We start from the raw sequence: 25,940 nt of genomic DNA, 5'->3' as shown, positions 1-25,940 counted from the left end.
TGGTCCTTTCCCCGATTTTCCAAGAATTGATGCGCTTCATTGCAAGAATATTCTTGACAGAATCGAATTACAGTCCTATAGTGAGGTCCACGTTATAATGACAGTATTTGATCAACTTTGGTTTTGCTATCCTTGTCTATCATTCGACAAAGCCGAGGTACTACTATCCTTTTCTAGGTCCACAACGATGCCAATTATGTTTTTGATAGTGTAGAAATATAATTATGAACAGAATCGGCATCGCTATTGTTCTATCTTTATCCACTGCCATTATAAAACGTGGACCTCACTATAGAATTAGTATTCTTGATTGATTTTATTAACTGTTATAAAATATACGTTACCAATTTAGTAGCCGTTAAGGTGCATTTTCGTTTGTGCGTAAACTTCCGTAGTCGACGACGACAATCATTGTTGACATTCATATTGTCCAAATTTCAAGTCTGCTAAAACAGCTGATCAAATACATTATCATTATTTTTACTTTCCTTGCCCTATTACCATAGGTAAGAAAGTATTGCTTTCCGAAAAAAATTAAGGTACCCCAATTTCCACATTTCTATACGTTTCAAGGTTCCCTGAGTCCAAAATAATGGGTTTTGGGTATTGGTGTGTGTGTGTGTGTGTGTGTGTGTGTGTGTGTGTACACGATATATAATTTCCCAATTATTAACGGAATGACTTGAAATTTGAAACTTAAGGTCCTTACACTATAAGGATCCGACCCGAACAATTTCGATCAAATGCAATCCAATATGGCGGCTAAAATGTCAAAAATGTTGTCAAAAACAGGGTTTTTCGCGATTTTCTCCAAAACGGCTCCAACGATTTTGATCAAATTTATGCCTAAAATAGTCATTGATAAGCTCTATCAACTGCCACAAGTCTCATATCTGTAAAAATTTCAGGAGGTCCGCCCCATCTTTGCAAAGTTTGATTTTAGATTCCCAATTATCAGGCTTCAGATACAATTTTAACAAAAAAAAATTCAAGTGGAAAAGATTGAGCATGAAAATCTCTACAATTAATGTTCAGTAGCATTTTCACCTAAAATTGAAAATGAGCTCAAAATTCGAGAAAATTTTATTATTCAATTGCAAACTGTTGGCAACTGTTGATTCTATTAAATCATTCACTATGAAGAGATAGCAGACCTCGTGTGTCTCCAGCGTTATTGTCCTTTCACCAGCTGGCTCAGATATTTAAAGAGTAGACTTGAGATGCGCGTGAACACTATAGTGAGGTCCACTTTATAATGGCAGTGGATAAAGATAGGAGAATAGCGATGCCGATTCTCTGCATTAATTAGTTATATTGCTACACTGTCAAAAATATAATTGACATCGTTGTGGACCTAGAAAAGGATAGTACCACCGGCTTTGTCGAATGATAGACAAGGATAGCAAAACCATAGTTGAACAAATACTGTCATTATAACGTGGACCTCACTATAGCGTCAGGTGATCAATTTTCATAACGGCAAGGAAAGTTGTGTGAGTGCGCCACACCAGATTTTTGTGTTTATTATTCAAAAATCAAAACTTTTCTAATAATATCATCATATTGCCATTTAAAAGTATAAAAAGTATAAACTCAACCTTCCCCATTAAAACATAATTGAACATAATCGTTTAGATTATTTAGACAAATTGAAATCTACCCAATCTGAGATCCTCACTCTGACGCTGTCGACGACGGCCGTTACGCACATTCGAAAACCCAGCTTTAGGTAACCAAAATATTCTAGCTGTAATTTTTTATTTTAAATAATTATTCTATTTAGTTATTTTCGTTCAACGTTCCAATAAATTTGTATTAAAATTGACTTTCACTTTTTTGTTGACAGAAAATGTCTGGGTGGCTTCAACGTATTAACGGCCTCGTTCATTCCATCATTTTTATCAAGCATTTGTGCCATCCTAATCGAAAGGCCTTCCAGACGTAGCCTGCTAAGTTTGTATGTCACCAATGTTGTGAGTGTAGAAAAGCTTATTTGTAGATTATGCTTCATTTTTACAGAATTATACTTCATTATTTTATCCTTGTTCACTTTGCTGAAACGTATTTTACAAGTATTTGCACTTACATAGTAAAAATTTCACTTGATTATCTCATTTAGTCGTTAATTAAGTACTGATCAATAATCTTGTATTGATTTATATTTTTTCACTTAATCTCTTTTCATTCAGGCTATCCTGTTTCTCTTCACTGCTCTTTATTTCTATTTTTATGTCTTTTTTAACCATAATATGTCACTGGATAGTCTAGCGAATTCGATTAATGCTTACCTAAGTATTTACATACTGAAAGTAGTAATAATTGATACAGCACCATTATTTTTCGCTTAAACTTGAAAAATTTATTTATTCAACGTGAAGCAATTACCTCTTTTTTGTTGTACTCTTATCATGCATGAAAAGAACAGAGAGATCGAAAAGTCGCTCACATGAGAATGGACCTTCATGTGAATAGTTGTTTTCATGAATTAGTTATGCTGGCTTCTGCAGGAGAGCGCCACATTACGTACCTACAACATATCTAGACATCATTGAACTGGATACTAGCTATGTTGAATCTGTAGTGTTACTGAGTTTACTGCTTTGTAAGCATGTTGTTCTCTCAAGAGCAACGAGTTTTACCTTAAAGTGAGGTAAAAGTAGGGTAAATAAACCCACTTATTTTGGGGTTACCTTGAAGAAAGATTTTATAAAAACAGGCCACACACACTGGATGAACCGAACATGAACATAACAACATCATCAATATAAAGGTGCTAAAAAAAGTGTCATCATACATGTTCATGCATGCATTACTGAAAAAGCAGCCATTTAGAGCATTTGTGTAAAATATAAGTAATTTGTGTATATATGTACTAATAATAAATACATTTTGTAGAATATATTTTTACTACTTCTTTATCTTATAATGTACATATTGATGTACTCGACTTTTCGATCATTCTAGAAAATTTTGGTCTGTTGTTAATAAAGTAGCAGGGCGACAATCCAAGCAAGATGAACAATTCCCAATAAAAGCTTTCAATGCCGGCAGCAGGGTTACCCCGTTGGAGGCTACTGAGATCTCCAACTCATTCAATCAATATTTTGCGTCTGTGGGGGAGCAATTGGCCGGAGCTATACATCCATCTGGTCCTTCAGAAGTGAGCGATTTGGACCATGTCATTAATGCTCATTTCGAGTTGAGCCCTGTCAGTGAGCTTGATATTATAAATATTATAAGTAGCATGAAATGCCATTCTTCACCAGGCTGGGACTCTATACCTACCAGGCTGCTAAAGGACAATGTGCAGGGACTTCTCTCTCCAATTAAACATATTACTAATCTCAGCCTAACTACAGGTAAATTTCCAGATGTTTATAAAATTGTGAAGGTCATTCCAATTCATAAATCTGGCTCGAAATCAGTCATTGGTAATTTCTTACCCATTTCATTTGCTAAAATCCTAGGAAAATCCGTTAAAATACAAGTAAGCACTTATTTGAATAATAATAATAATATCATCACAGGTTTTATAAGTTCCAAAAATACTACCAATGCCCTTTTTGATATGACAAATCACATCTCAGATCAATGGAGCAAAAGAAAGCAGGTCATGATCACATTCCTTGATCTTGCAAAGGCGTTCGACTCAATAGACCGGAACAAACTTTTCATTAAACTCCAAGCAATAGGATTCAGAAATAGAACTCTTGACTTGTTTAAAAGTTATTTTGAGGATAGGAAGCAAACCTTCTGTCTGAATGGCATACATAGCGACTCTGTCAATGTTGATCATGGCGTAGTACAGGAGTACCTTGGGACCTTTCCTCTTTCTTATCTATATAAACAACATTGCAAAATTAAAGCTGCACAGTCGCCTGTTCCTTTTTGCCGATGACACAGCTCTTGTGACATCAGGCTGTTCATGGGCAGAAGTTTTTGAAAATGCTTCATCAGACTTATCAAAGGTTAAAAATTGGTTGGATAACAACGTTTTATCTATCAACATTGGAAAAACAAAGTGCCTTCCAATATACCTTTGTGGTGGCCCTGGACTAAATGTGCTTAAAATGCAATCATGTGGAGATCCAAAATCAGTTACTTGCATCTGTGAAAGAATAGAACAGGTGACTCAATATAAATATTTGGGAATTGTTCTAGACCACAAGCTGTGTTGGACAGGTCATGTTCAGTTCCTTAGACAAAAGCTTCGTAAACTAACATATGCATTCGGGCAACTTGGACAGGTGCTAAGTCCCAGACATTGTCAATCCATATATTTTGCTTACGCCCAGTCATTGCTTGAATACGGCATTGTGGCTTGGGGTGGAGCCTCAACCAATGCTCTCTGGCCTGTTGTAGTTGCACAGAGGACGTTGATAAAGGCTTTACTTTCAAAAAATCAGAGATTCCCCACTAATTTACTGTTTGAGGAGTTCCCTGTATTAAATGCTAAGCAATTATTTATAAAAAATCTATTAGTCTTCATTAAAAAAATAGCATCAATTTCACAGAAATACAGCATGATTACCCTACTAGGAATAGATTAAATATAAATATTCAATTTCCCCGGCTTGTTAATTCTATCAAATTCTTTTCACCTAGCCCACTGGCTTTACAGAAATATTCCCCCAGAACTAACACCAAGTGAGCGTTGCACTGTCGTTGTTTACAGGCGGAGGGTTGGTGTGTGGCTCCTTAGCATCGGGACTGAAGCGGCGGACGCTCTACTTCTTTCGCCCTATATTTGAAAAATTAGATCTTCCGTTTTTGGTTATCTTTTTTCCAAATTTTCCATTTTCTTTAAAGTTTTTTCTCGTTTGCTTTAAAGCTGAATAAACCCCTGATTGCTGTCAGATAGTTCTCTATAAAATGTTTTTTATCAAAATCAACCCAAACTTTCACTTGAAGTATATATATTTTATTTGTTAAATTATAATTTACGTATTATATCTTTTCAATTACCTACCGTATATAATTAATTTATTTTCTCCATATTGTTAGATGTGATAAATAATTATTATAAAATGAATATTGTTTGCTTTATGCGACTCCTCCCTGCACACGGACCTGTCATCCAAGCGGGGAGCCTATTCATATGTATTTATTTTATGTAATTTCATTGTATTTTAAATGAATAAATAAACCTGATTTGATTTGATTTGATAATCCACGAAAAGCAACCCACGCCGTGGGATGTTTTGTAAACCATTGCTAGGCTTCTCCAGACATCTGTGTAATGATAATAATACATGCAATGAATAATCCACTTGTTAGCTGATTGATTATGAATAATTCTATATCAATGGTTTACAAAACATCCCACGGCCTGTGTTGCTTTTCGTGGGTCTACTTTGCGGCGGGCCTAATCCTATTATATTAAGCGATCAATTTCTGTATATCTGTTTATATTTTTTTATCTGGTTATTTATGTTCAACGGATCTCGAAAACGGCTCTAACGATTTTCACGAAATTTGGAACATAGTAGGTTTATGATATAAAAATTCGATTGCATTAGGTCTCATCCTTGGGAAAACTAGCTGGATGACATTAAAAGGATAATTCATCCTTGGCTGAAACAGCTGCGACTTCTGTAGATAGTAAAAAGTGAGCGAGTGATTCTGTGGAAAATCAAAATATCGCATCCCCGAAATTCATAAGCTGACGTATAGCCAGCTGTAAAATATAAACACGATCATTTTAGAGAACTGTGTTCTGTTTATCAATAAATAAAAATAACGAGGGAAGCTCGGTGCCCCGATATCCATAATAAAAAGTGATTTACAGTCATCTGACAGACCTAGTTTCCATGTGTTGCCAGGTTGTTGGGTATGATATTGCTAGTAATACTGGCCACTTGCAGGTTGTAGCTTGTTGATTTATTTTTCTCCTGAATAAAAACAAATGAAAATTTTAATAAAACCACGTTTAGTTGGCCAAATACTTTCTCATATAATTCTCCCTCAATTTATTTTTAACAGATGAAAATTCATTATTATTTTTCAGGCATCGGAAACCCTGTTCCATATGTGTGTATGGCGCGGGTGGTTGAAGCCCATAAAATACGGAGAAGTGTTCATATTCACTGTGTCGGTTGCCTTCCTGTCCTACTGTTACAGGAGCAAGCACAACGATAAGGACTCTATTTATTCACTTTTGAGGTGAGTTCCCACACAAATGTAAGATACTGGAGAGTCTTATTTATGTTGAAAATAATTAAAACTGTCCCAGAAATACTTATTTATCAAAAAGAGACTTCCTTCAAGAATAAAATACTTAATTTTTACATCATTACATTGTTTGTATCCTGAGATAATTTATCAATTTTAGTGTAGATTCACATATCGGATAAAAGTTTTTTTTAAATTGTAATTTGACTGCAATCTAACACTTTGGTTAATGAACAGTTCAATTCTAGCTTAAATTAATAGGTTAAAGTTTGACATTAAAGGGGTATTCACTCCTTCACAGTCTAAGTGAGCAATGCCCATGCACTGTTCCTTTCAGAATCACTCTTGCTACATTTAAACGAGATCTGTAGGCTTCTTCCTTTTCAGTCTTCTCACTGTATTAGAGTTGTCAATGAGCTTGGATGTTTTGATGTTTATGTAGAGACTCTTCATGGTTTCTGGCAGCCTTTGTGATCATGACATCGACTTCTTTCATCTGCAGGTTCCTGTGGAGATCCGAGTTTCTGACAAAGTATGGAGCATTGACAGCATTCCTCAAAACCTTGTTCTAGAATTTCTGGATGGTGTTGATGTCACTTTTTCTTGCACAGCCCCACAGCTGGATGCCATACAACCACACAGGCAGAAGAATTTGTCTATAAAATAGTAATTTATTGTAGGTTGAAATGCTTGAATTTCTCCCCAATAACCAGTACATTTTCGAGTATTTGAAATCCAATTCTTCATTCTTTTTCGTGACGTGTGACTTCCATCGTAGTTTTACATCTAGTGACATTCCAAGATACTTAGCTTCATTTGCAAACGGAACTTCTTTGTTGTTTAATCTTATTGAGATGTACACATAATGCCTATTTGTGAAGACAACATGTGTGGACTTGTTTTCATTCAACTTAATCCGCCAGATCCATTTTTCAATTTTCTTGATGGCTTCTTGTGCTTTACTTGTTGCTTCCTCATTAGTTTCTCCAACTGCTAAGACAGCTGTGTCATCTGCAAAGGTTGCAATAGTGTCATTTTCTGGCACAGGAAGATGGCTGGTGTAGAGCAGGTACAGAGTAGGGCCCAATACACTTCCTCGAGGTACTCCAGCTTTAATTGGTGTTAGTCCTGAGTAGCTATCACCTTGTTTCAATTGGAAGAATCTGTCTGACAGGTGAGATTTTAGCAATGAGGCATATTGCTGAGGTAAAACTTTTTGTAGTTTCTTAATTAGACCAACATGCCACACTTTATCAAATGCCTGAGCGACGTCTAAAAAGATAACAGCACAATATTTTTCCTCTTCTAGAGTCTTCTCAATTACATGAGTAATTCTTTGGACTTGCTGAACTATTGAATGTTTTCCTCTAAATCCAAACTGATGATCAGGAATGAGTTGTCCACTCTCTATCACATGTTTTAATCTGGAGAGCAAAACTTTTCGAAGATCTTGGCCATTATGGGTAATAGAGATATGGGTCTATAAGATGATGCATCATGTGGTGATTTACCGTCCTTGGGGACCATGATGACTTCAGCTACCTTCCATGACAGTGGCACATACTTCATCCTCAAAGCTCCATTTATGAGAACTGTGAGTTTTTTCAAAGCTCTATCTGGTAGGTTTTTCAGAACTTCACCAGTGATGAGATCATAGCCTGGAGCTTTCTTATAACTGGTTGTCTTGATGATACTTATCAGCTCATTTGCTGTTAAGGCTGTAATCTCTCTCATATCCTGTGATATTCCCATCTCATCATCTTCTACACCACCTTGGAATTGATGAGGTTGAAAGACACTTTCCAGGTATTCTGCAAAACGTTCAGCTTTCTGTTGGTTGGTTATTCCTTGCCTACTCACCATTAATTGTTTTGATTGGTGTTTCTTGAACTGAGGGTTTTTTCAAGTACTTTGTAGCTTTCCAGAATTTATTTCTATCAGTTGGCCAATATGTGGGTCTATTTGATGACATTACTGAGCATTGCCTATCATTTATAGCTTGAAATAGCTGTCTTCGTTTTTGAGAGTTCAATCTTGAGCCCCAACTTATATGTTTTGCATTGAAATCCCCACCTATGATGAATCTGTTTCCTAGGTGGTCGAATAAATTCTTGTAAACTTCATTGGTTATAAATTGTGTCTTGGAGGACTGTAACTGGCTGCTACAATAAATTGAAATCTCCTAGTTTCCACTGTAACTGTTGTCACTTGCATTTCTTCTGTTTGAATAGGTGAGTTTTCATAATGCTTCAGACCCTCTCTGATTATTATTGCACTTCCACCTCTAGCTTTATTTTGGGGATGAGAAATATGATACAACTTGTAGCCTCTGAATCTCAGGTATGACTGGGTTGTGAAGTGAGTCTCAGAGATTAAACATATATCTATTTTCTTAATTTGAAGTACTGCTATTAATTCTGCTTGTCTCTGTCGAAGGCCATTTGCATTCCATGTCATTCTCAATTGCTGGTTCATTTCTTCTTATAGATTGGATGACTTTGGTTTATTTCTATTTCACTTAGTCTTTGCTCAAATACAGTCAACATCGACTCCTGTTTCATAAGCTTCTCCAAGATGATGTTTAGGATACCACTCATACTTTCTTGTTGTGTTTCCTTCTTCTTTGAAGACACGGCTTCAGAGTAGCTCTTGTTCGGATTTGTAATAGAGGAGGTGCTGCTCTTGAATGCTCCTTTTGCAGTCTGGTTGTTCAATCCCTTCTGCTCCTCCTTTCAGGCTTTTCTTTGAGTTTCTTTTCTTCAACAGTCTTCTGAACATTGGTTTTTCGTTGTCGTTGATTTTTTATTTTCTGTAGTTCTACAACTACACTACATCCTCTGTAGTTTGATGGATGTTTTCCTCCACAGTGGACGCATTTAGGCTCCGACTCCTTCGGTTTTGTGCAGCTGATTGTACTGTGCTTCCCAGCACACTTCACACATCTTGGCTCTCTGTTGCAATATTTCTGTGTGTGCCCAAAACCTTGACATTTTTTACATTGAGGCACTAATCTAGATGAAACCAATGACTCAATCTCCACTTTGCATCCCATTATATGTTTTATTTCATATACTTTTTACTTTCCTTGCCCTATTACCATAGGTAAGGAAAGTATTGCTTTCCAAAAAAAATTAAGGTACCCTAATTTCAAGTTTTCTATGTGTGTGTGTGTGTGTGCGTGTGCGCGCGTGTGTGTGTGTGAACACCATATCTCCATTCTTAATTAACCGATTGACTTGAAATTTCAAACTTAAGGTCCTTAACCCATGAGGATCCGACAACAAGAAATCCAATAAAATTTAATTCAAGATGGCGGAAAAAATGGCGGATGATTACTAAAAAAACCATGTTTTTCACGGTTTTCTCGAAAACGGCTCTAACGATTTTCTTTAAATTTATACCATGGATATGGTAGCTATTTATAAGCCCTATCAACTGACATGAGTCTCATTTCTGGGAAAATTGCAGGAGTTCCGTAATATTCTTAAGAAAAATGGCGGATAATACTAAAAAACTATGTTTTTCACGATTTTCTCAAAAATGATTTTTTTTTCAAATCAATACTCTCTATAGTTATTTATCAGCTCTATCAACTGGCATGAGTCTCCTTCCTGAGAAACTAATGGGGGGTCCACCCCATCCTAGAGAAATGGACTTTGTAACCTCCTTCTCGTGAGGTAGGTAGGTAGAACAGTTTATAAAAATAACACATAGTCGAGATATTTCATCTGTAGAACAATTGTTTTGACGACTTTAGAAAAAATAATCGAATTTCACAATTTACACAAAGGAAAAAGAACTCTGAAAACAATTATATATACACATGTACAGTAGTCTGATCGTAGTTTCAAATATGTTACCGCCAATCGTCATTATGTTATTCCCCTGAATTATTCTCGTTCGAGAATGAGGCTTACAGTTCAATGAGCAAGGAAAGTTGTGTGAGTGTACCACACCAGATTTTTTCACATCTTCTTCAGTGCTAAAAGATAGAATAAACATGTCAAGTGGCTCCTTGGTCTTCCATTTTAATTTATGTACAGCATTCATTATCTTGAATCCTCTATTTTTGAGGTCAGCAACTATGCTTTCTGGTTGGCAAGTGCTATGCAGTTTCTTGGCCATCACTCTTATTGGTCTCTTTTGTTTGTTCTCATACGAGTACCATGAGTATTTTGCTTCATTCAACCATTTTGTTGCTTCTCTGTAATCTTTTTCTGATTGAAAATTTATTTTCAATGAATTTTCAGTCAATACTTTGAAATTGAAAGATTCCTTACTGGCAAATTTTGTTATCTCCTCATATAATTTTTGAAAAGATTCTACGTTTTCCACTATCACTGGTTGGAAGGGGTGGAATCTTTTGCTCTTAGCTGGCAACTTTTCTGCAACCGATGACCCATGTTGTGCAACCTCTGACTGCTTTTGAATCTTATGACGGGATGAATCAATAGGAGGGGAATTCAAGAGCTTCCTCTTCTTTGATGATCGCTTATTGCAAGCTCTAACCCACTCAGTTTATCTGCTAGAGTGTCGTCATCGGTTTCGTATATAACCTGGTTTGATGAAGATGATTTTTCTCGATTATCCGTAGCTTTTTGTGACGCACTACCTCCTGAACACAAAGCTTCAAGATTTTCAATTCTCTTGATTAACTGTTGCTTTTTTCCTTCCTCAGATTTCTTCCACTTCAGCTCAGTCTCCTTCCAACCATTATATAGTATCTGCTCTGTTGCTGATTTGAGTTTGTTTATTCTAATGTACTTATCTGGTGAACCGAACAATCGACAGCAATTGATGAACAATCAGCAGCATTAGATGACTCCTCCATTTTCGTAGGCACAGTTTCTACTTCTTTTTCTTCTTCTTCTTCAAACTCTGTCGCCAAGAATTTGGGTAGACGGATTAGTTGTTTATCCGACATCATTCGCGTTTATTGAAACATATTGTCCGAAACACTCGAATAGCACTCGCGCACGCGTGCGAACGCGGTTGCACAAAAACGTTGCCTCGTTGAAAACACAATCGACCAATTTCTGCTTCGCTTGCATAGATATCCGAAAAAAATTATCCGTCACGAATTTGTTCTAATTAAAGAGTATTCAACCGAACAAACTGCTGACTTTACTTTTCTACACTACACTAGACTAAACGGCTATACAACCTATCGCTACGAGCTCTCGCACAATGGGATAAAAGTTATTGATATTGTCACATCCATTGAAATAACTAGATTTGGTTGCTTTCAACCATTGTTTGTTTAAAATACTGATATTATATGACTGTTACCTTTCAAACTTTAAACCTCTTTCAAAATCATGTAGTGAAGCCTGGTTCACTATAGGCAACCGAAACTACTCAATTCTCGTTATTCAAAATAATGACCAGTTTAAACAGTTTAAAGTATTTCAGTTCTATATTATATTATAAAACTATGTTCATGTTTCTAATAACTATCGAAATTAAAGAATATCTTCAATTTTATTGATTCATATGATGAAGTTCTAAATATATTCTTCGGTATTCTTCAAATATAGTGATCACTTAGTGATATTAAATATTTATACTGTAGTTATATTCTCTTGTTGATACTAAAATCTTTCAAGTCACTATTTCCATGTTTTCAATAACTACTTAATAATAGTAATAATAATAATATCGAGTGACCTGGCTGGCTCAGGTCTGGTGTCAGAGTTTTCAGGTCGCAACTGATCAATTTCAGGGCCTCTGACATGACCTAATGACTGCTTTTTAGGCAGCCAGGACCAACGGCTTAAAGTGTCCATCCGAAACAGGAGAGTGGCCCGAGATAAATATCTTGCCCGGGCCGGGATTTGAACCCGGGCCTCTGAATCATAAAGCCAGCATCTGATCCACTCGACTACGGCCACTCCTATTATTATTATTATTATTATTATTATTATTATTATATTATTATTATTATAACTATTTGAAAAGTTGATTAAATTTTCACTAATTCATCTTTTTATATGTATTATAGTCTTCTAGTTTCAATACTCAATTGTTTTAAGTGGCTATTTTCATGTTGTTTGTAACTATTCATCAAAGTTGATGACGTTCCCACCAAATTCTTGTTTTATATGTTCATAACAGAAGTTTTCAATCGAAATTTGGATTTTATTAGGTTTTTCATCGGTCCTTGTGAAGAAAATGGGTATACGAAGCGAGAAGTTCCACAATTGTCAGACAGTCCATCGAAAAAGAGAAATATTTTCCTTCAAAAACTAAGCAACGTGTTGGATTATATTAAAAAGTTGAAGTCGCAACCAAGTTGTCCTCACAATCATAGCTGCACATTCTATTCGTTGCAGGTGAGAACAATTCCTTGAATTAATATAATTGTAATAATTAAATTATTCAATTTAAAAAACAACGAAACAGGGCTTTCTCCAAGTGACTCCGTAACTTAGTTGATAGCAAGCGCGGTTGATGAATCAAGGTTGCGAGTTCGAAACATATCAAACCCATTTTTTTCTAGAAATTTTCAACTCTTATAAAGATTATCCACCTAATTTTGAACAAAATAATAAATAATTATCCTATTTTTTATGTTTCCTGGACATATGGAGATTTCATTTTACAACAGCAATTTTCCACAATGCAAAGCACGGGTTACTTGCTAGTGTTATAATAAATTCTATGATTTTATGTTCCTATTGTGAATTTCAAATTGCTATGACATCTGTGAAACATGCTCAGTAATCCACTTGGAGAATCAGAATAATGTGAAACTACAATAATTTATAATAATTTTATTAGCATTAATCACATTCACATTACTCCTTTCTTCTCAATTATTGCATTGAAATATTACTACAGTATTATATTTATAGTTTCTATCAATAGTCTAATATTTCTATAACATATAATATTATTGTACTCGTTTAAATATTATCGAAAATAATATTTTTATTTTAATGAAACTTTGTGAAAATATAAATATTTTTTGTTCAACTTACACAAAAATTTTTTTTCATTTGAATAATGAATATAACTGAGTGATGGACTCTCATTCCCAAAATATGCGATGAATTTGTCTAGAAGTAAAATACATTTCTTGCTTACTGTTTTTCAATCGAATTTTGGCATAATTGGTCAGTTAATGAGAGCTTGAGCAAATCCGATTCTATCAGTATGAAAAAGCATTCAAACCATGATGTTTCTTAAAAGTATGTTAAAACTGAAAAATGTTACAAAGTTTTAATGTTAGTTCAGCAATAACTTTTTATTATCATTTTTAAATGATTGTTCATCATGTAATATAATTTTTCATTGGTATGAAAAATTCAGAGTAACAGTAGTATTGAATGAACTTTATATTTAACGATAGATTATCACAAATTTGAAATATATAAAATATTTTATTTTAATTGCATATTTCTCAATTTTAGGGCTTCTCAAAACTATTCCTACTGGGTTACGGCCTGCAGATCAGTTTGAACCTTCTACTTCAAATGAAAAGAATACTGCGAAAGCCTTCTATGATTCGCCAGATCATCTTCAAAAAAGACACTTTGAGACTGGGAGCATTTTTCGGCGGGTTTTCTGCTCTTTATCGAGTAAGTCTTTTATATTCAAGAGTAAAGAATTTCTTCTAATTACTTTACATCATCACAAACAACTTACTGGAATGTTGAAGAGTAACGTTTTGATCTTCTCAAAGCCTAGTTTATACGATGCCAATTGGCGAGACAGTTGTCTTTGGACAATTGTCATCACGTGGTTGCGGATTGTCGGAGGCCAGGCTAGTTAAACGAGAAGATTTTTATATGCGGCCAAATATTGGTACGGCAGTTGATAGCTAAACATAGCCGAATGCTCGTCATCTGTTGTGACTGAACTGGCAAAAACAAGACAGCGCTACTGTCTTGTGTAGGCCACCGTTCCCACGGCGCCAATTATCGCGACAACTGAGATTCCGAGTGGTGGGGGGCTCGCTGGGCCCAATTGACTGTCCATAGTCCACTCCCGGAGACAGTTGAATTTCGGGCCAATTGTCGGGACAGTTGGCAAGACAATTGGCCTTTAGTGTTTATACGAAGACAATAATTTCATGCCAGTCAGTTGCCTTATGACAATTGTCTCACCAATTGGCATCGTATAAACTACGCTTAAGAATCATTTCTCTTCACAATATCAGTAAGTTGTTTGTGCTGATGTAGGGGTCGCCGCTAACCTGTCTCCCCGACAACTAAGCACCACGCTATTTTGATCACAGGCGTCAGTAAGTCCCCTGGCAAAGTATACCATTGCCGTCAGTCAACTAGTCTCCCCGACAGCTAATCCCCTATTATAACGAAGGAGCTTGGTTGTCGGCGACAACTATGCTCCTCACACGCTCACGACAACTGAGCTCCCCGACAGTAGATCCCCTATTGAACATTGAAACTAGCTTGAAGCGGGCGGAGAAGTAGTACAATCACAGACACTGTTTCACACATTCACTCAACTTACAATTTCAATGCACATGACTTCTAAAATTCCGAAATATTTGAAAAGTTATCTATTGAATTTCTAGAATGGATTTGAACTCTTCCAATATGAATTTTGAGAACACCATTAGGCATTATTGAAAAAAAGTTAATTTGTTTTCTCCATATTGATTGCCCACTTCCATTTATTTCGTCGTGTTTGATTAATAAAGCTGATTCATGAATGCACGCTAGCGAAAACTAGTCTCCCCGACAACAAACCCCCTTCTGGTTCAGAGGGGACTAGTCGGGACCGACTACCAACAAGTCTACCGACTTGGTAGACGACAACCAAGCTCCTCGGACGCTCACGACATCCAAGCTCCCCGTCAGTTAAGCTCCTTTCTCAGGAGCTCAGTTGACGCCGTCAGAAGATCCCCTCGAAAGTGGTTTTAAAAGGAGCTTTACTGACGGGGAGCTACACTGTCGGGGAGCTTAGTTGGCGCCTTCCCGTCCAATAGAAATGTCCATAAAACCGAAATAGACATTCATTCAAATTTATATTTCATAGTAGCCTAAATATATTAATTTGAATTTTCAAAATCAACTCTAAAGTAAAAAACTATTGGTGCTTTCATAATTAATTAATGTATATTAAAGCTGCAAATTACAAAAAAATCACATCTAATAATGCTTGTTCCCTGGAAAATCCCACCTCATAATCAGTTAGCGGGCACACTGGAGGCTACAGGAAAACCTCTTAAACTAAAAAATTCCACCTCCAAATTTTTTGGACACATTTAAATCAGCTTTGCACAAAAATTGAATAGAAGGTTTTTGTTCAGCTCCCATAGCTATATTAATGGCCACGTTTGTATGTTCGACGATACTTTTTGATTGCTTTCATCAATTAATTTTCAACACATATTATTTGAACCATTATACAGATTGAGTTTGTTGGCCAACAAAATTGACCCAGTCCTTCGTTGTTTCTTAGAAAATAACAGTATAGCATTGAAAGTGCATAAGAAGAATATCATTACAAATTGCAAATGAGCTGTCAGCTGGATTATCAATTGCATACAATTAATAACTCAATTCAACTTTTCTTGAATTTCTACCACTTTCAATAGAACAGCTGACAGAATATCAGAGACATTTTGAGCGAGTTCTCCAGCTAGGGGCTTACTAGTATTTTCACTGTACCGGGCTCGTTCACTGATACTGGTGTGTGGGAATCCAGCTCAGTATTTGCAACATAATAGAAAAATATCTAATGCAATGCAGTTTCTATATATGCAGTTTGAATGTAGTTTTTTGTATTGTGGGAGGAAAATAGAAGCAAGCGTTTTGTTTGCAGGCGATGAGCTGCTTGCTGAGATGGCAGGTGGGTTTCGACGACGAGCTGCTAGCTGTGCCGGCCGGGGTGGTGGGGGGACTCGCATTCTGCTTCTTCCGCGACAACACTGTCGCTCTCTACATGATGTGGAAATCCCTCCAGGTAACAACTAGCACTAGCCATCTGTTTCTGCTAATCTTGTCAGCTGGCAATTCAATTAAAGTAATATCCACTTCAATCAAGTATATTCTACCTCTTTTCGAGCTTGCTGATCTGTTTAAACTTACACTGGCTCTTAAGGAATGCTTTCCAATCTTTCTGTTTCAGAAACAGAGGCAGAATAATATAAATCAGTTCAATGGTTTTTGAAATAGTAAATGTATGTAAAATAATCGTACTTTGATGATAGCTTCTGATATTGACGGATTCCATCTCTGTTTTTAACATAGAATATCTATTTTCATTCTCAATCATACATTTGTCTAATTTTTTTATTTTTTCACAACGTTGTATTAAATTGAGAGCGTGAAAATTTGAATTTTAAGTAACGTTCAGAATGAGTGTTGAGAACCAACATTAATATGAACACTTTATAAGTCCAACGAATTACAGAATCCAATCATATACATCATATGACTGAAGTGAGTTTGTGTTTTTTTTTTTCAACATTTTCTAATAATTTAATTTTTTCAGATACAATTTAAACAAAATATTTCTGAAGCAACATAACCTACTTTTACAAAACTCAATCATATAAAACATGACTGTGATTTGAGAAGTAAGTTTGTGTTTGTTTTTGGTTAAAAACATTTCTAATAATTCAATGTTTTCAAGTTCATTGGGTTGTAGTTGGGTGCGATATTTCATTTATTTTCAGTTTTAATACATTCAAATCCTTAATTTTGGTTTGTATATTTCTGAACTCAAAATTTGATTTGAATCGATAAGGTGAAGCAACATAACCTATTTTTTGGACAAAATTCGGAAAGGGAAGTTTTGGGCTAGACCAGTTGTTCCTTATCTGATCATGTACATGATTTGTGTATTATGAAATGTAAAATGAATGAATAAATGACAAGATAACCTCTACATATCTAAACTGTGAAAAGTCTCAATTTCAACCAAATCTATTCTTAGGATCCTTATATAATTCTCATGTTCAGATTAGTGTTAAATTTGCACTATGTAAACGGATCATAATGAGATACTCTTATATTGTAGTATGTACTGTACAATTTTATGATTATGTGATTGTATATTGTATTATGGAAAGTATTTGTTTGGATATATGTATGAACTCTTTTATCTCTTTTTGGCTAAACTACAACTACTTCTGATTAGAAGAAGGTGTTGGGAACCTTCACTCTAGATTTATATGAAAGAGGTTTGATCTCACTAGGTTGAATCGACAAACAATTTGAAGGAATAACCAATATAAAATTATTCAATGTACAGTATATTTTGTTTTTGTTTCTGAGATAATGAACAATTTTTGAAATTTCGCTGGATTAAATATGGAATATGAATGTTGCAGATCTTGTACAATGTTGGCACAGGCAAGGGATATGTGCCCGAGCTTCCACAGGCGAGTATTTTCTTTCACTGTCTGTCGACAGCTGTGCTCTTCCACGCTGCTCTGTTGGAGCCGCACAATCTGCGCTCCTCCTACTGGAAGTTCCTCTGCAGCATGTCTGGCGGAAGGTAGATTCTCAATAATTAATCAAACTATGAACCTCGAAAGGGTAGATAAAATCATTTCATGCCCGTTTAACTAGTTGACAAATCAAATCACCCCTTCTACCCCTTCTAGGAGTACAGTGAATGCAATGACAGCAACAACAATTATAAGAATAGGCTTTAGTCCAACTGACGCCTCTGACTCCTCCAGTTTAAGTAGAATATCAAGCATAAGCTCAGCCACACTGATACCTCTTTCTAGCCAAATATCTTTATCGATGAGATCGTAGGATAATGCTTTCTCCACGGTCCAATCAACGATGCTCTCCAGACATGATGGAGCGTTCAACAGAACATTTTCAATCAATTCTCTAGTCCATTCAGCTGACTCTTGCACTGATATTGAATGTGGCACATCACTCAGCATTTCGATGGCTACCTTAAGTTTCAGTTGGCTACGGATTCCATTCCAATGTCTACACCAAATAGTCTTTACAGCATTTAACTCACCCTTTCTGAGGTATTCGTGGATTTCGAATAGTAAGTTGGCTCTTCAGAATGGAATCCAGCGGTCAAATGGACCCGACGGCGATTGTTGTATCTTGATAAAGGTGTTGAGACGCAGCACAACTGATCCCATAACCGAATAAAGCTTGAGAAGCGCTCTGCGGTCAACTGCTGCTCTTTTCTCCTCACTTAGATCGCTTCTATCCAGAGTCTGCTTCACCCTTTTTATTCCACAATTGAGTTGAATGTCACGGACGTCTGCTGTGATAGCATGGATACAGTCACAGATCACCGACAAATTCGATATCCTAAATCAGTTCAAGAAGTACAATAACTTCATTACAGTAACAGTTTCTGATTAAGTCCAAGGCATCAGTTTCTCAAACATCCGATCCGCTTCAGCACGATAAACGATTTGAATATACAAAAAATGTACAGAATTTTTTCTTGTCTTCAAATCTACCTCTCCGAAGCAGTTTATTCAACCGAGCATCAGGTTGTGTCTCTTCCAAAACTTTTGTCAACTAGCAGGTAACCCGTGCTCTGCAAGGGTCTAATTAAAAACTTGCTAAACTAAAAACTTGACCGACTGAAATCTTGAACAATTTATAATAGGTCTATAATCATCCTTTGTAAATTAAAAATATATGAAAAATTTCAATTTAATCAGTCCAGTAGTTCAAACATGATGATGCGTCATTCGTAAATTTTCTATCAAAGATCAACTTTCCATCGGATTCAAGTTTTCTCATCAGTATTTGAGCAGGCATTGCACATTGGCTGGAAAAGATCCCAATATCAATGACTGAACTTTTCTCATCAGGTAGGACTATATTATCAAGAGGACACTTCACTAACATTTTACTATTCGAAATAAATAAGCTCCTTCTGAATTCACACACGGCGCGAATGGCGTTATTGATTTTCAATAAAGTTGATATTAGCTTAGAGTAGGTTGTATTCGCGAAGATATTTTCAAGTTTCTCCTGAGAATTATCACAGATTAAAGATTCTCCAAGAAATTCATATCCAGCTCTGATCTTCTCACAATCATTCCACATTTAAGAATAAAAAACAAATTTATGCTCTATACAGATGAACACTAAGAATGAAAAACAAATTTATGCTCTATACAGATGAACACTATCTAATTTGGAAATTTCGATTGCTGCTTGATTTCAAAACTTGTCTCAGCATTTGAGAAAATTCGTTTATATTTTCCCATCGCACATAGAACGAAGGTTGTAGAGGACACTATTATGCTGAGAGGGATTTTCAATTATATGTTCAAATGATGGCAATCAAAAGTTATTGTTGATTCATCAACATTCAATTTTTTCTTAAAATTTTAATCATCTTTGAAAAGAGACTCACAGAAGATAAAGAGTTGCGAATGATATCATTATTTTCGAAACTTTATTATAGAAAGGTTACATAAAAATTAAGTTAACAGAGCATGTTCATTTGGAGATATTTTTGTTCTCTTTGTATTCTATTGATACATGAAACTAAAAACGTTTACAAATCATTTGCAATCACAATAAAATGCTTCATTCAAGTATGATATTTTAAATAGTCGTTATTTTAATTCAATTTGATTGTAAAAAGGAGTTTTCTCAGTAATTTGAGTACCTTTATTGATGAGAATTTGGATTTTGGAAAATATTATTTCACAACCAGATTGTAAAATAGGGTTGAAGAAGATCTATATTTAGAGGTGGTCCTTCCTTTTATCGATCTGATATCGGTTTTAATTATTATTCTAATAGAAAGAGGCTGAAATATAAAATGCTTTCAAAAGTGCTTATCCAGTGTGTAGAATGAATAACCTCTCAACCTTGTTATATTTTATTCTGAATTTTCAAATGTAAATTCTTCTTTTTCAGAATCATTGACATGGACAGAGTATGTTTGGACAGCTTCGGCCTGCAAAGTACTAAATCATTGGAATCTACTCTTAGAAAACACAAAATGCTCCCGAGAACTTCATGATGAAGCCAGTTCGACACTCAATACTAGATCTAAGTGGGGTATAGGGGTTTTTCGTTTCAATGTTTAGCGGGCTGTGTAAAACCTAATATATTACTACTGTGATTATAATAGACATTTGTATATTTTATTACTTTTATATCATATAAGATTTTACGTACGTTCATGTACATTACTGTTATCTTTATTAAATATGTTTATTATCGAACTGCGTTGAATTATTATCAAGTCTCAATTGAATAATTTTTGGAGCACTCAAAAGTAACACAAAATCAGAAAAGACGTTCATTTCATGAAAAGAGCATTTTTTATCAAATATTTCTGGTAGTACGACTTATTCCAACATCGAGAAGGAATAAAGAATAATTTCACAATACATGATTACAATATTGTGTGCTAAATAACAAAATACTTGAAGAAATTGTACACCAATTCTGTGTTATAATAAAGCCAATTTAATTCAGTATCGAATAAACAAATTAAACATATTGACCAGGGGCGGTCTGGCTCAGCTGGGGTCTCTCGGCCATGGCTGATTTGCGGGGCCCTCCACCGGGGGGTCTGGAATACTCCCCAGCAACAGCGGAAATTTTGTTTAAATTGATGCCTATTTTTACACCGTTTTGGAGTATATAGTAATATTATTTCTAAATACTAGTGGTATTTGGTAGCTTATTATTAAAAAATATTTGTAATTTTTATGAGAAAATACTCTTTTAAAATTGCAATTGGGAGTAACTAAAATTGATAATAAAACGTTTGATAGTAAAAAGAACAAGAATTTTAATGCAGTCAAACTGATTTATTAGTACAATTTAAATTATTAAACGTGTTTAGAATACAACATGAAAATTCTAAATATAGCCAAAAAAGGAGAAAAATCATTTCATTTGAACATAATTATCAAATTTACATTGATTTCAATGACTGTTTGATTACACAGAACGGGTTGCAGTCAGTTGATCCTTTACCGCTTTGAGGCGCACGAGGTTGGTTATTGCGGAAGGGGGCTGGGGTAGAGACCATGATAATGCAGAGAACGTGTGCTGTGTTTGGTAGTGAGATTCGGGTGCACTTTTCGAGATTTATGCGCGCACAAGGGCCTTTGCTTTGGTTTCTCAGAATTGAATATTCCTTTGTTAAAAGGAAAATACTTTAGGATACTACAATATAAATTGTATGTTTTAACTCGGATTTTCTTTTGTCTGCCTGTATGACAGGCATTGTATTTGAAAAACAAATTTAATAGGTGGTTGAAAATAAAATAAAAAATGATTAAATTAACTGAATAATGCTGAAGAAATTATAATATTCTTGATTGAAAAAAATTATTTTAAAATAGTGGAGAAATATTTTTATCAGATGAAAATTTTAACACGGAACTGAATAATTTATCATATTCATGCTACTACTATTCATTGACTCTACGGCCCTCGAAGAGCCTTGGCCTCCTCCACAAGCCTTTTCCATGCATGTCTGTCCTGTGCTCGCTGTCTCCACCTTCTCACGCCCAAGGATTGAAGGTCTGCCTCCACGTCGTCCAACCATCTCTTGCGTGGTCAGCCTCGCTTTCTCTGTGCCCCTGGTTGCTGATACAGAGACATATAAACGTGCTGTACGGGTTTCCGGCATACGTTCCACATGGCCCAACCAACGAATACGTGCTCTTCTAATTTCAGTAACAATGCTCGGTTGTCCATACAGATTATAGAGCTCATCATTTTTTCTCCACCTATCAGCCTTTACAAAGATTGTGACATCATTCTGATATCTGAGTCCTGGCTAAAACCAACAATCCCAAATCGACTTGTTGCACTCGAAGATTATGTGCTCATTCGGAATGACCGACTGCACAAGAATGGGGGAGGGGTTGCCGCATTTGTGAAGCGTTCTCTGCTGCCTGTTCATAAGTTCTCCTCCGATACCTCCCGTGCAGCTAGACCTGAATACATGTTTATTGAGGTTAAGTGTAACGGAGTTAAAATGCTAATAGCAGTTTGCTACAGGCCGCCTCATATTGGGTACATGTCAGAATTTGAGGAAGCACTACTTGAGCTGATGGTGCCCTATGAACATGTTGCTATCATGGGTGACTTTAATACTGACCTTCTTGGACCTGATACTCACGACAAAATACAACTTACCACTATGTTTTTTGCGAATGGTATGACCTTGCTGCCTCTCCAAGCTACGCACCATACATCCACTTCAGACACATTGCTTGATCTTATTGCAGTTGCTGATAAGAGAGCAGCTGTGTGCCATGGGCAGATCCCCTTTCCAGGCCTTTCTGCACATGATATGATATTTCTAGTTTATAATATTAAGAGGCCCAAACCCAAACCTAAAATAATCACTTACAGAGATTATAAGAATATCAACTACCACAATTTGTTCAATGATGCAATTAATCTAGACTGGCTGCACATATTCCATACTAACGATGTTAATGTTATGTTGGTCATTCTAAATCACAATATAATCTCTCTTTTTGAAAAGCATGCTCCTTTAAAAAATCGCAGAGTAACCAGGGATCCTGCTCCATGGCTCACAGATGAGATACGCCAGCTAATGAGGGATCGAGATTATTGGTGCAAAAAAGCAAGAGCGTCAAAAAGTCCCAATGACTTCAATCATTATAAGCGGTTGAGAAACTCTTGCAAGCAAATAATTAGAAATGCTAAAGCTACATTCTACCGAAACTTGATCCCCTTCAAAACGATCATCAACTTCATCTCTATGGCGTACTCTAAGGGAGATTGGGGCTGGCAAGGAGAGGCAGGTACCGACTGTTGCTCACTCGCTGGATGATCTCAATGATTTCTTCACTGACATCCCTGTAAGTTTGGACCAAGCTCGTGCCCACTTCGATTCTCTGCCTGATTTTCATCCCAATGAAGACTTCTACTTCTCCAATGTCACAGAGCAGGAAGTCTTTTTTGCTGTTCATAGAGTGAAGAGTAATGCTGTTGGTGCAGACGGTATCCCAATCAAATTTATAAAAATTATCCTCCCTCTCATCCTTCCTTTCCTCACTCATTTGATCAATACCTCACTTTTAACGTCCGTTTTTCCCAATGACTGGAAGTCATCCATAGTGATTCCCTTGAACAAGATCCCTAATCCTCTCTCTCCATCTGATTACAGGCCTATTAGCTTACTGTCCGTCATGTCTAAGGTTCTGGAAATTATTGTACACTCCCAATTGAGCACTTTCATCCATGGTTCTGGATTGATTGGTGACTTTCAGTCAGGGTTCCGTGGCGGTCATAGCACCACCTCTGCGCTCCTGAAAGTCACTGACGACATCCGTAGAGCCATGGATAGTAGAGAGTTAACAGTTCTAGTCCTAATAGATTCAAGCAAGGCATTCGATAGCATTTTCCATCCTACTTTACTATATTAACTCAGAAACTTAGGTTTTTCCAACTCCACTGTGGCATGGGTAAGGTCCTATCTTCAGGGTCGGCGTCAGCGTGTGAGAGTTGGGGATGCCTCTTCACGGTGGCGTGAAGTGAAGTGAACAGAGGAGTTCCTCAGGGTTCGGTATTGGGTCCTCTGCTGTTCAGCATCTACATAAATGACGTGACAAGCACTCTACTTACGACCAGACATCACCTGTATGCCGACGACTTACAAATATACCGGCACTGTAAGAAAAATGACTTTGACGTCACAGTTGATGAAGTCAATGCTGACTTGACTCGTTTGGTACGATAACTAACGGACCATATATAAAATTGAATAACATACAATTGCAATACAGCTCTGACGTGAAAAATTTAGGACTGACAATGACAAGGACTCTTGACTGGACCAGCCATGTGACTCAGACTAGTAACAGGGTCATTGGGGGGGGATCATGACGTTAAAGAGGATCTCTGACTTCATTCCCTTTTCAACGAAGGTTATGTTGGTCAAGTCTCTAATTTTCCCGATCTTCAACTACTGTGACATTGTGACTCTTGACATGACAGTTCAACTTCTGCAGAGGATGCAGTGTGCACATAATTACTGTGTTCGCTTTATCTTCAACCTGAGACGTGACGACCATGTAACTGAATACTTCAACAGACTTGAACTCATGAAGCTGCATGAGAGTAGATCATATCATGCTTTGTGCTTCCTCTATAAGATATTGAAAACTAAAACCCCTAAGTATCTGGCTGTAGAGTACCGTTACTTGGGTGATTTTGGTCGTGGAGGAACGCGGCATGGATCCCATCTGCTGGCTGTCCCAACACATAGGACTGTTATGTACAACAAGTCGTTTCTTGTGACAGCCTGTAGTTTGTGGAATTCTCTACCTGCTGAGCTAAGGCTTGTTGAGGGACATCGTCGGTTCGGCACGGCTGTCTTGTGGTGGATCAGAGGTGGTGGACTCGGCTGGAATGTTAACTGAATCTTAACGTAAGTGTGTTGGTGTGTGTGTGTGGTGTGTGTGTGTGTGTGTGGTGTGTGTGTGTGTGTGTGTGTCTGTGTCTGTGTGTGTGTGTGTGTGTGTGTGTGTGTGTGTGTGTGTGTGTGTGTTTTCTTCCCTCCTTATCTATTCCTTTCTTCTTCTTTCTATCGAAATGGTCTATGGATTTTGAACTGACTCTTATACCGTTTTCATTTTTATCTTTTTTATTATTGTATTTTTTCCACTGACTAAAATTCGAAAGAAAAATTTTTTTTTTCTCTTTCCTTCACTTGATATTTGAAAGTATTATTATTATTGTAAAATTAGTTTGTTTTCATAGTCTTATAATCTTTGTTGTACAGTGTTTTAGTTTTACTTAGAATTGTATTGGAGGGTTAAGTGTAAGAGAGGGCCGGCTGCGCCCTAACTTCACCCTCCCAGGTTTTTTAATATAGGCAGCAAATCAATCAATCAATCAAACCTCTAACACTGGCCCATAAATTCTTCTTAGGATTTTTCTCTTCCATCGATTCAACAGCATCTTATCACAACTTGTCAACACCCATGCTTCACAAGCATATATCACCACTGGTCACAGAACTGTCCTATAAATTTCAATTTAACTGCTCCAGCTTAACAGCCTTGATCTAAGGATTTTCTGTAGGCTGAAGTATGCCCTATTTCCAGCTTTCAATCTTTCTTTGATTTCCATTTGATTTTAGTTTTTTAGTGATCAGGGATCCAAGATACTTGAAACATTCTACTGTTTTGAAACAATGTCCTTCCAGTGCGAGCTCTTCAGGTATTGTAATATTACATTTTTTCTTGATTGGAATCGAATCTTCAATTCGAGATCTATAAAACTTTATAGTAAATATCAGAGTAATCGATATACGGACAACTTTTGACTGAGAATTTATCGTAAATGATTGTGTTGCATGTTCCATGGTGTCACCGAGACTGAGTTGACAGAATTAACAGATAAATGGATTATTTAAATAGAGATGATATATAAAAATTTAAAATAATAGTTTCAAAATAAAGTTTTATTGAGAACAAATATAAAATGTGAATTCTAAACTTGTAATTTATAAATTTTTTGGTGACGTGTCCATGACATAGACACTGATTTTGAGATGTGGTTTTTGTTCTGACGAGGAGGCGTCCTTCTCTCTAAAAATGATGGCTGGCTGCGTGTGTTCTAATTTTGTGCTCTCTGAATATTTTTCTGTTTAAGTGAATTATTAATGTTTTAAATTGAGTTTTGAACAGTTTATAGTGTTCTATTTTGTCTATAATTAATTGATTTGTGTGTCTACAAGCCTATAGCCATTGTTTTCAACTATATAAACTGGATAAGTATTTAGCTCGTAATGGTTTTAGATGCTTAAGTGTGTAAGGTATTGTTTTGTATATTGCCAAA

The 25,940-nt window shown here is 36.2% G+C and overlaps 2 protein-coding genes across 2 annotated transcripts in view; one reads left to right on the top strand and one right to left on the bottom strand.

Annotated features, from left to right (window-relative positions):
* Positions 1-20,323, top strand: part of LOC111058826 (transmembrane protein 135) — a 35,088-nt gene extending 14,765 nt beyond the window's left edge. The window contains exons 3-9 of the mRNA XM_022346399.2: positions 1,847-1,973; positions 6,008-6,162; positions 12,317-12,503; positions 13,584-13,751; positions 15,964-16,104; positions 17,477-17,643; positions 20,013-20,323. Coding sequence (XP_022202091.1) covers positions 1,847-1,973; positions 6,008-6,162; positions 12,317-12,503; positions 13,584-13,751; positions 15,964-16,104; positions 17,477-17,643; positions 20,013-20,118 — 1,051 coding nt within the window. The 3' untranslated portion in view covers positions 20,119-20,323. The remainder of the gene's footprint in view (positions 1-1,846; positions 1,974-6,007; positions 6,163-12,316; positions 12,504-13,583; positions 13,752-15,963; positions 16,105-17,476; positions 17,644-20,012) is intronic.
* A 1,116-nt stretch (positions 20,324-21,439) lies between these two features.
* LOC120353532 lies at positions 21,440-25,257 on the bottom strand. The gene is made up of 2 exons (XM_039437450.1): positions 24,999-25,257; positions 21,440-21,855 (listed from the first exon to the last, which is right to left on the bottom strand). Exons 1-2 carry the CDS (start codon positions 25,056-25,058, stop codon positions 21,487-21,489), a joined length of 429 nt encoding a protein of 142 aa, XP_039293384.1. The 5' UTR covers positions 25,059-25,257; the 3' UTR covers positions 21,440-21,486.
* Positions 25,258-25,940: the final 683 nt, after the last annotated feature.

The sequence above is a fragment of the Nilaparvata lugens genome, chromosome 1 (genome assembly GCF_014356525.2).
Source record: "Nilaparvata lugens isolate BPH chromosome 1, ASM1435652v1, whole genome shotgun sequence".
NCBI classification, from domain to species: domain Eukaryota; kingdom Metazoa; phylum Arthropoda; class Insecta; order Hemiptera; family Delphacidae; genus Nilaparvata; species Nilaparvata lugens.
This window is presented reverse-complemented; position numbering and strand designations above follow the sequence as displayed.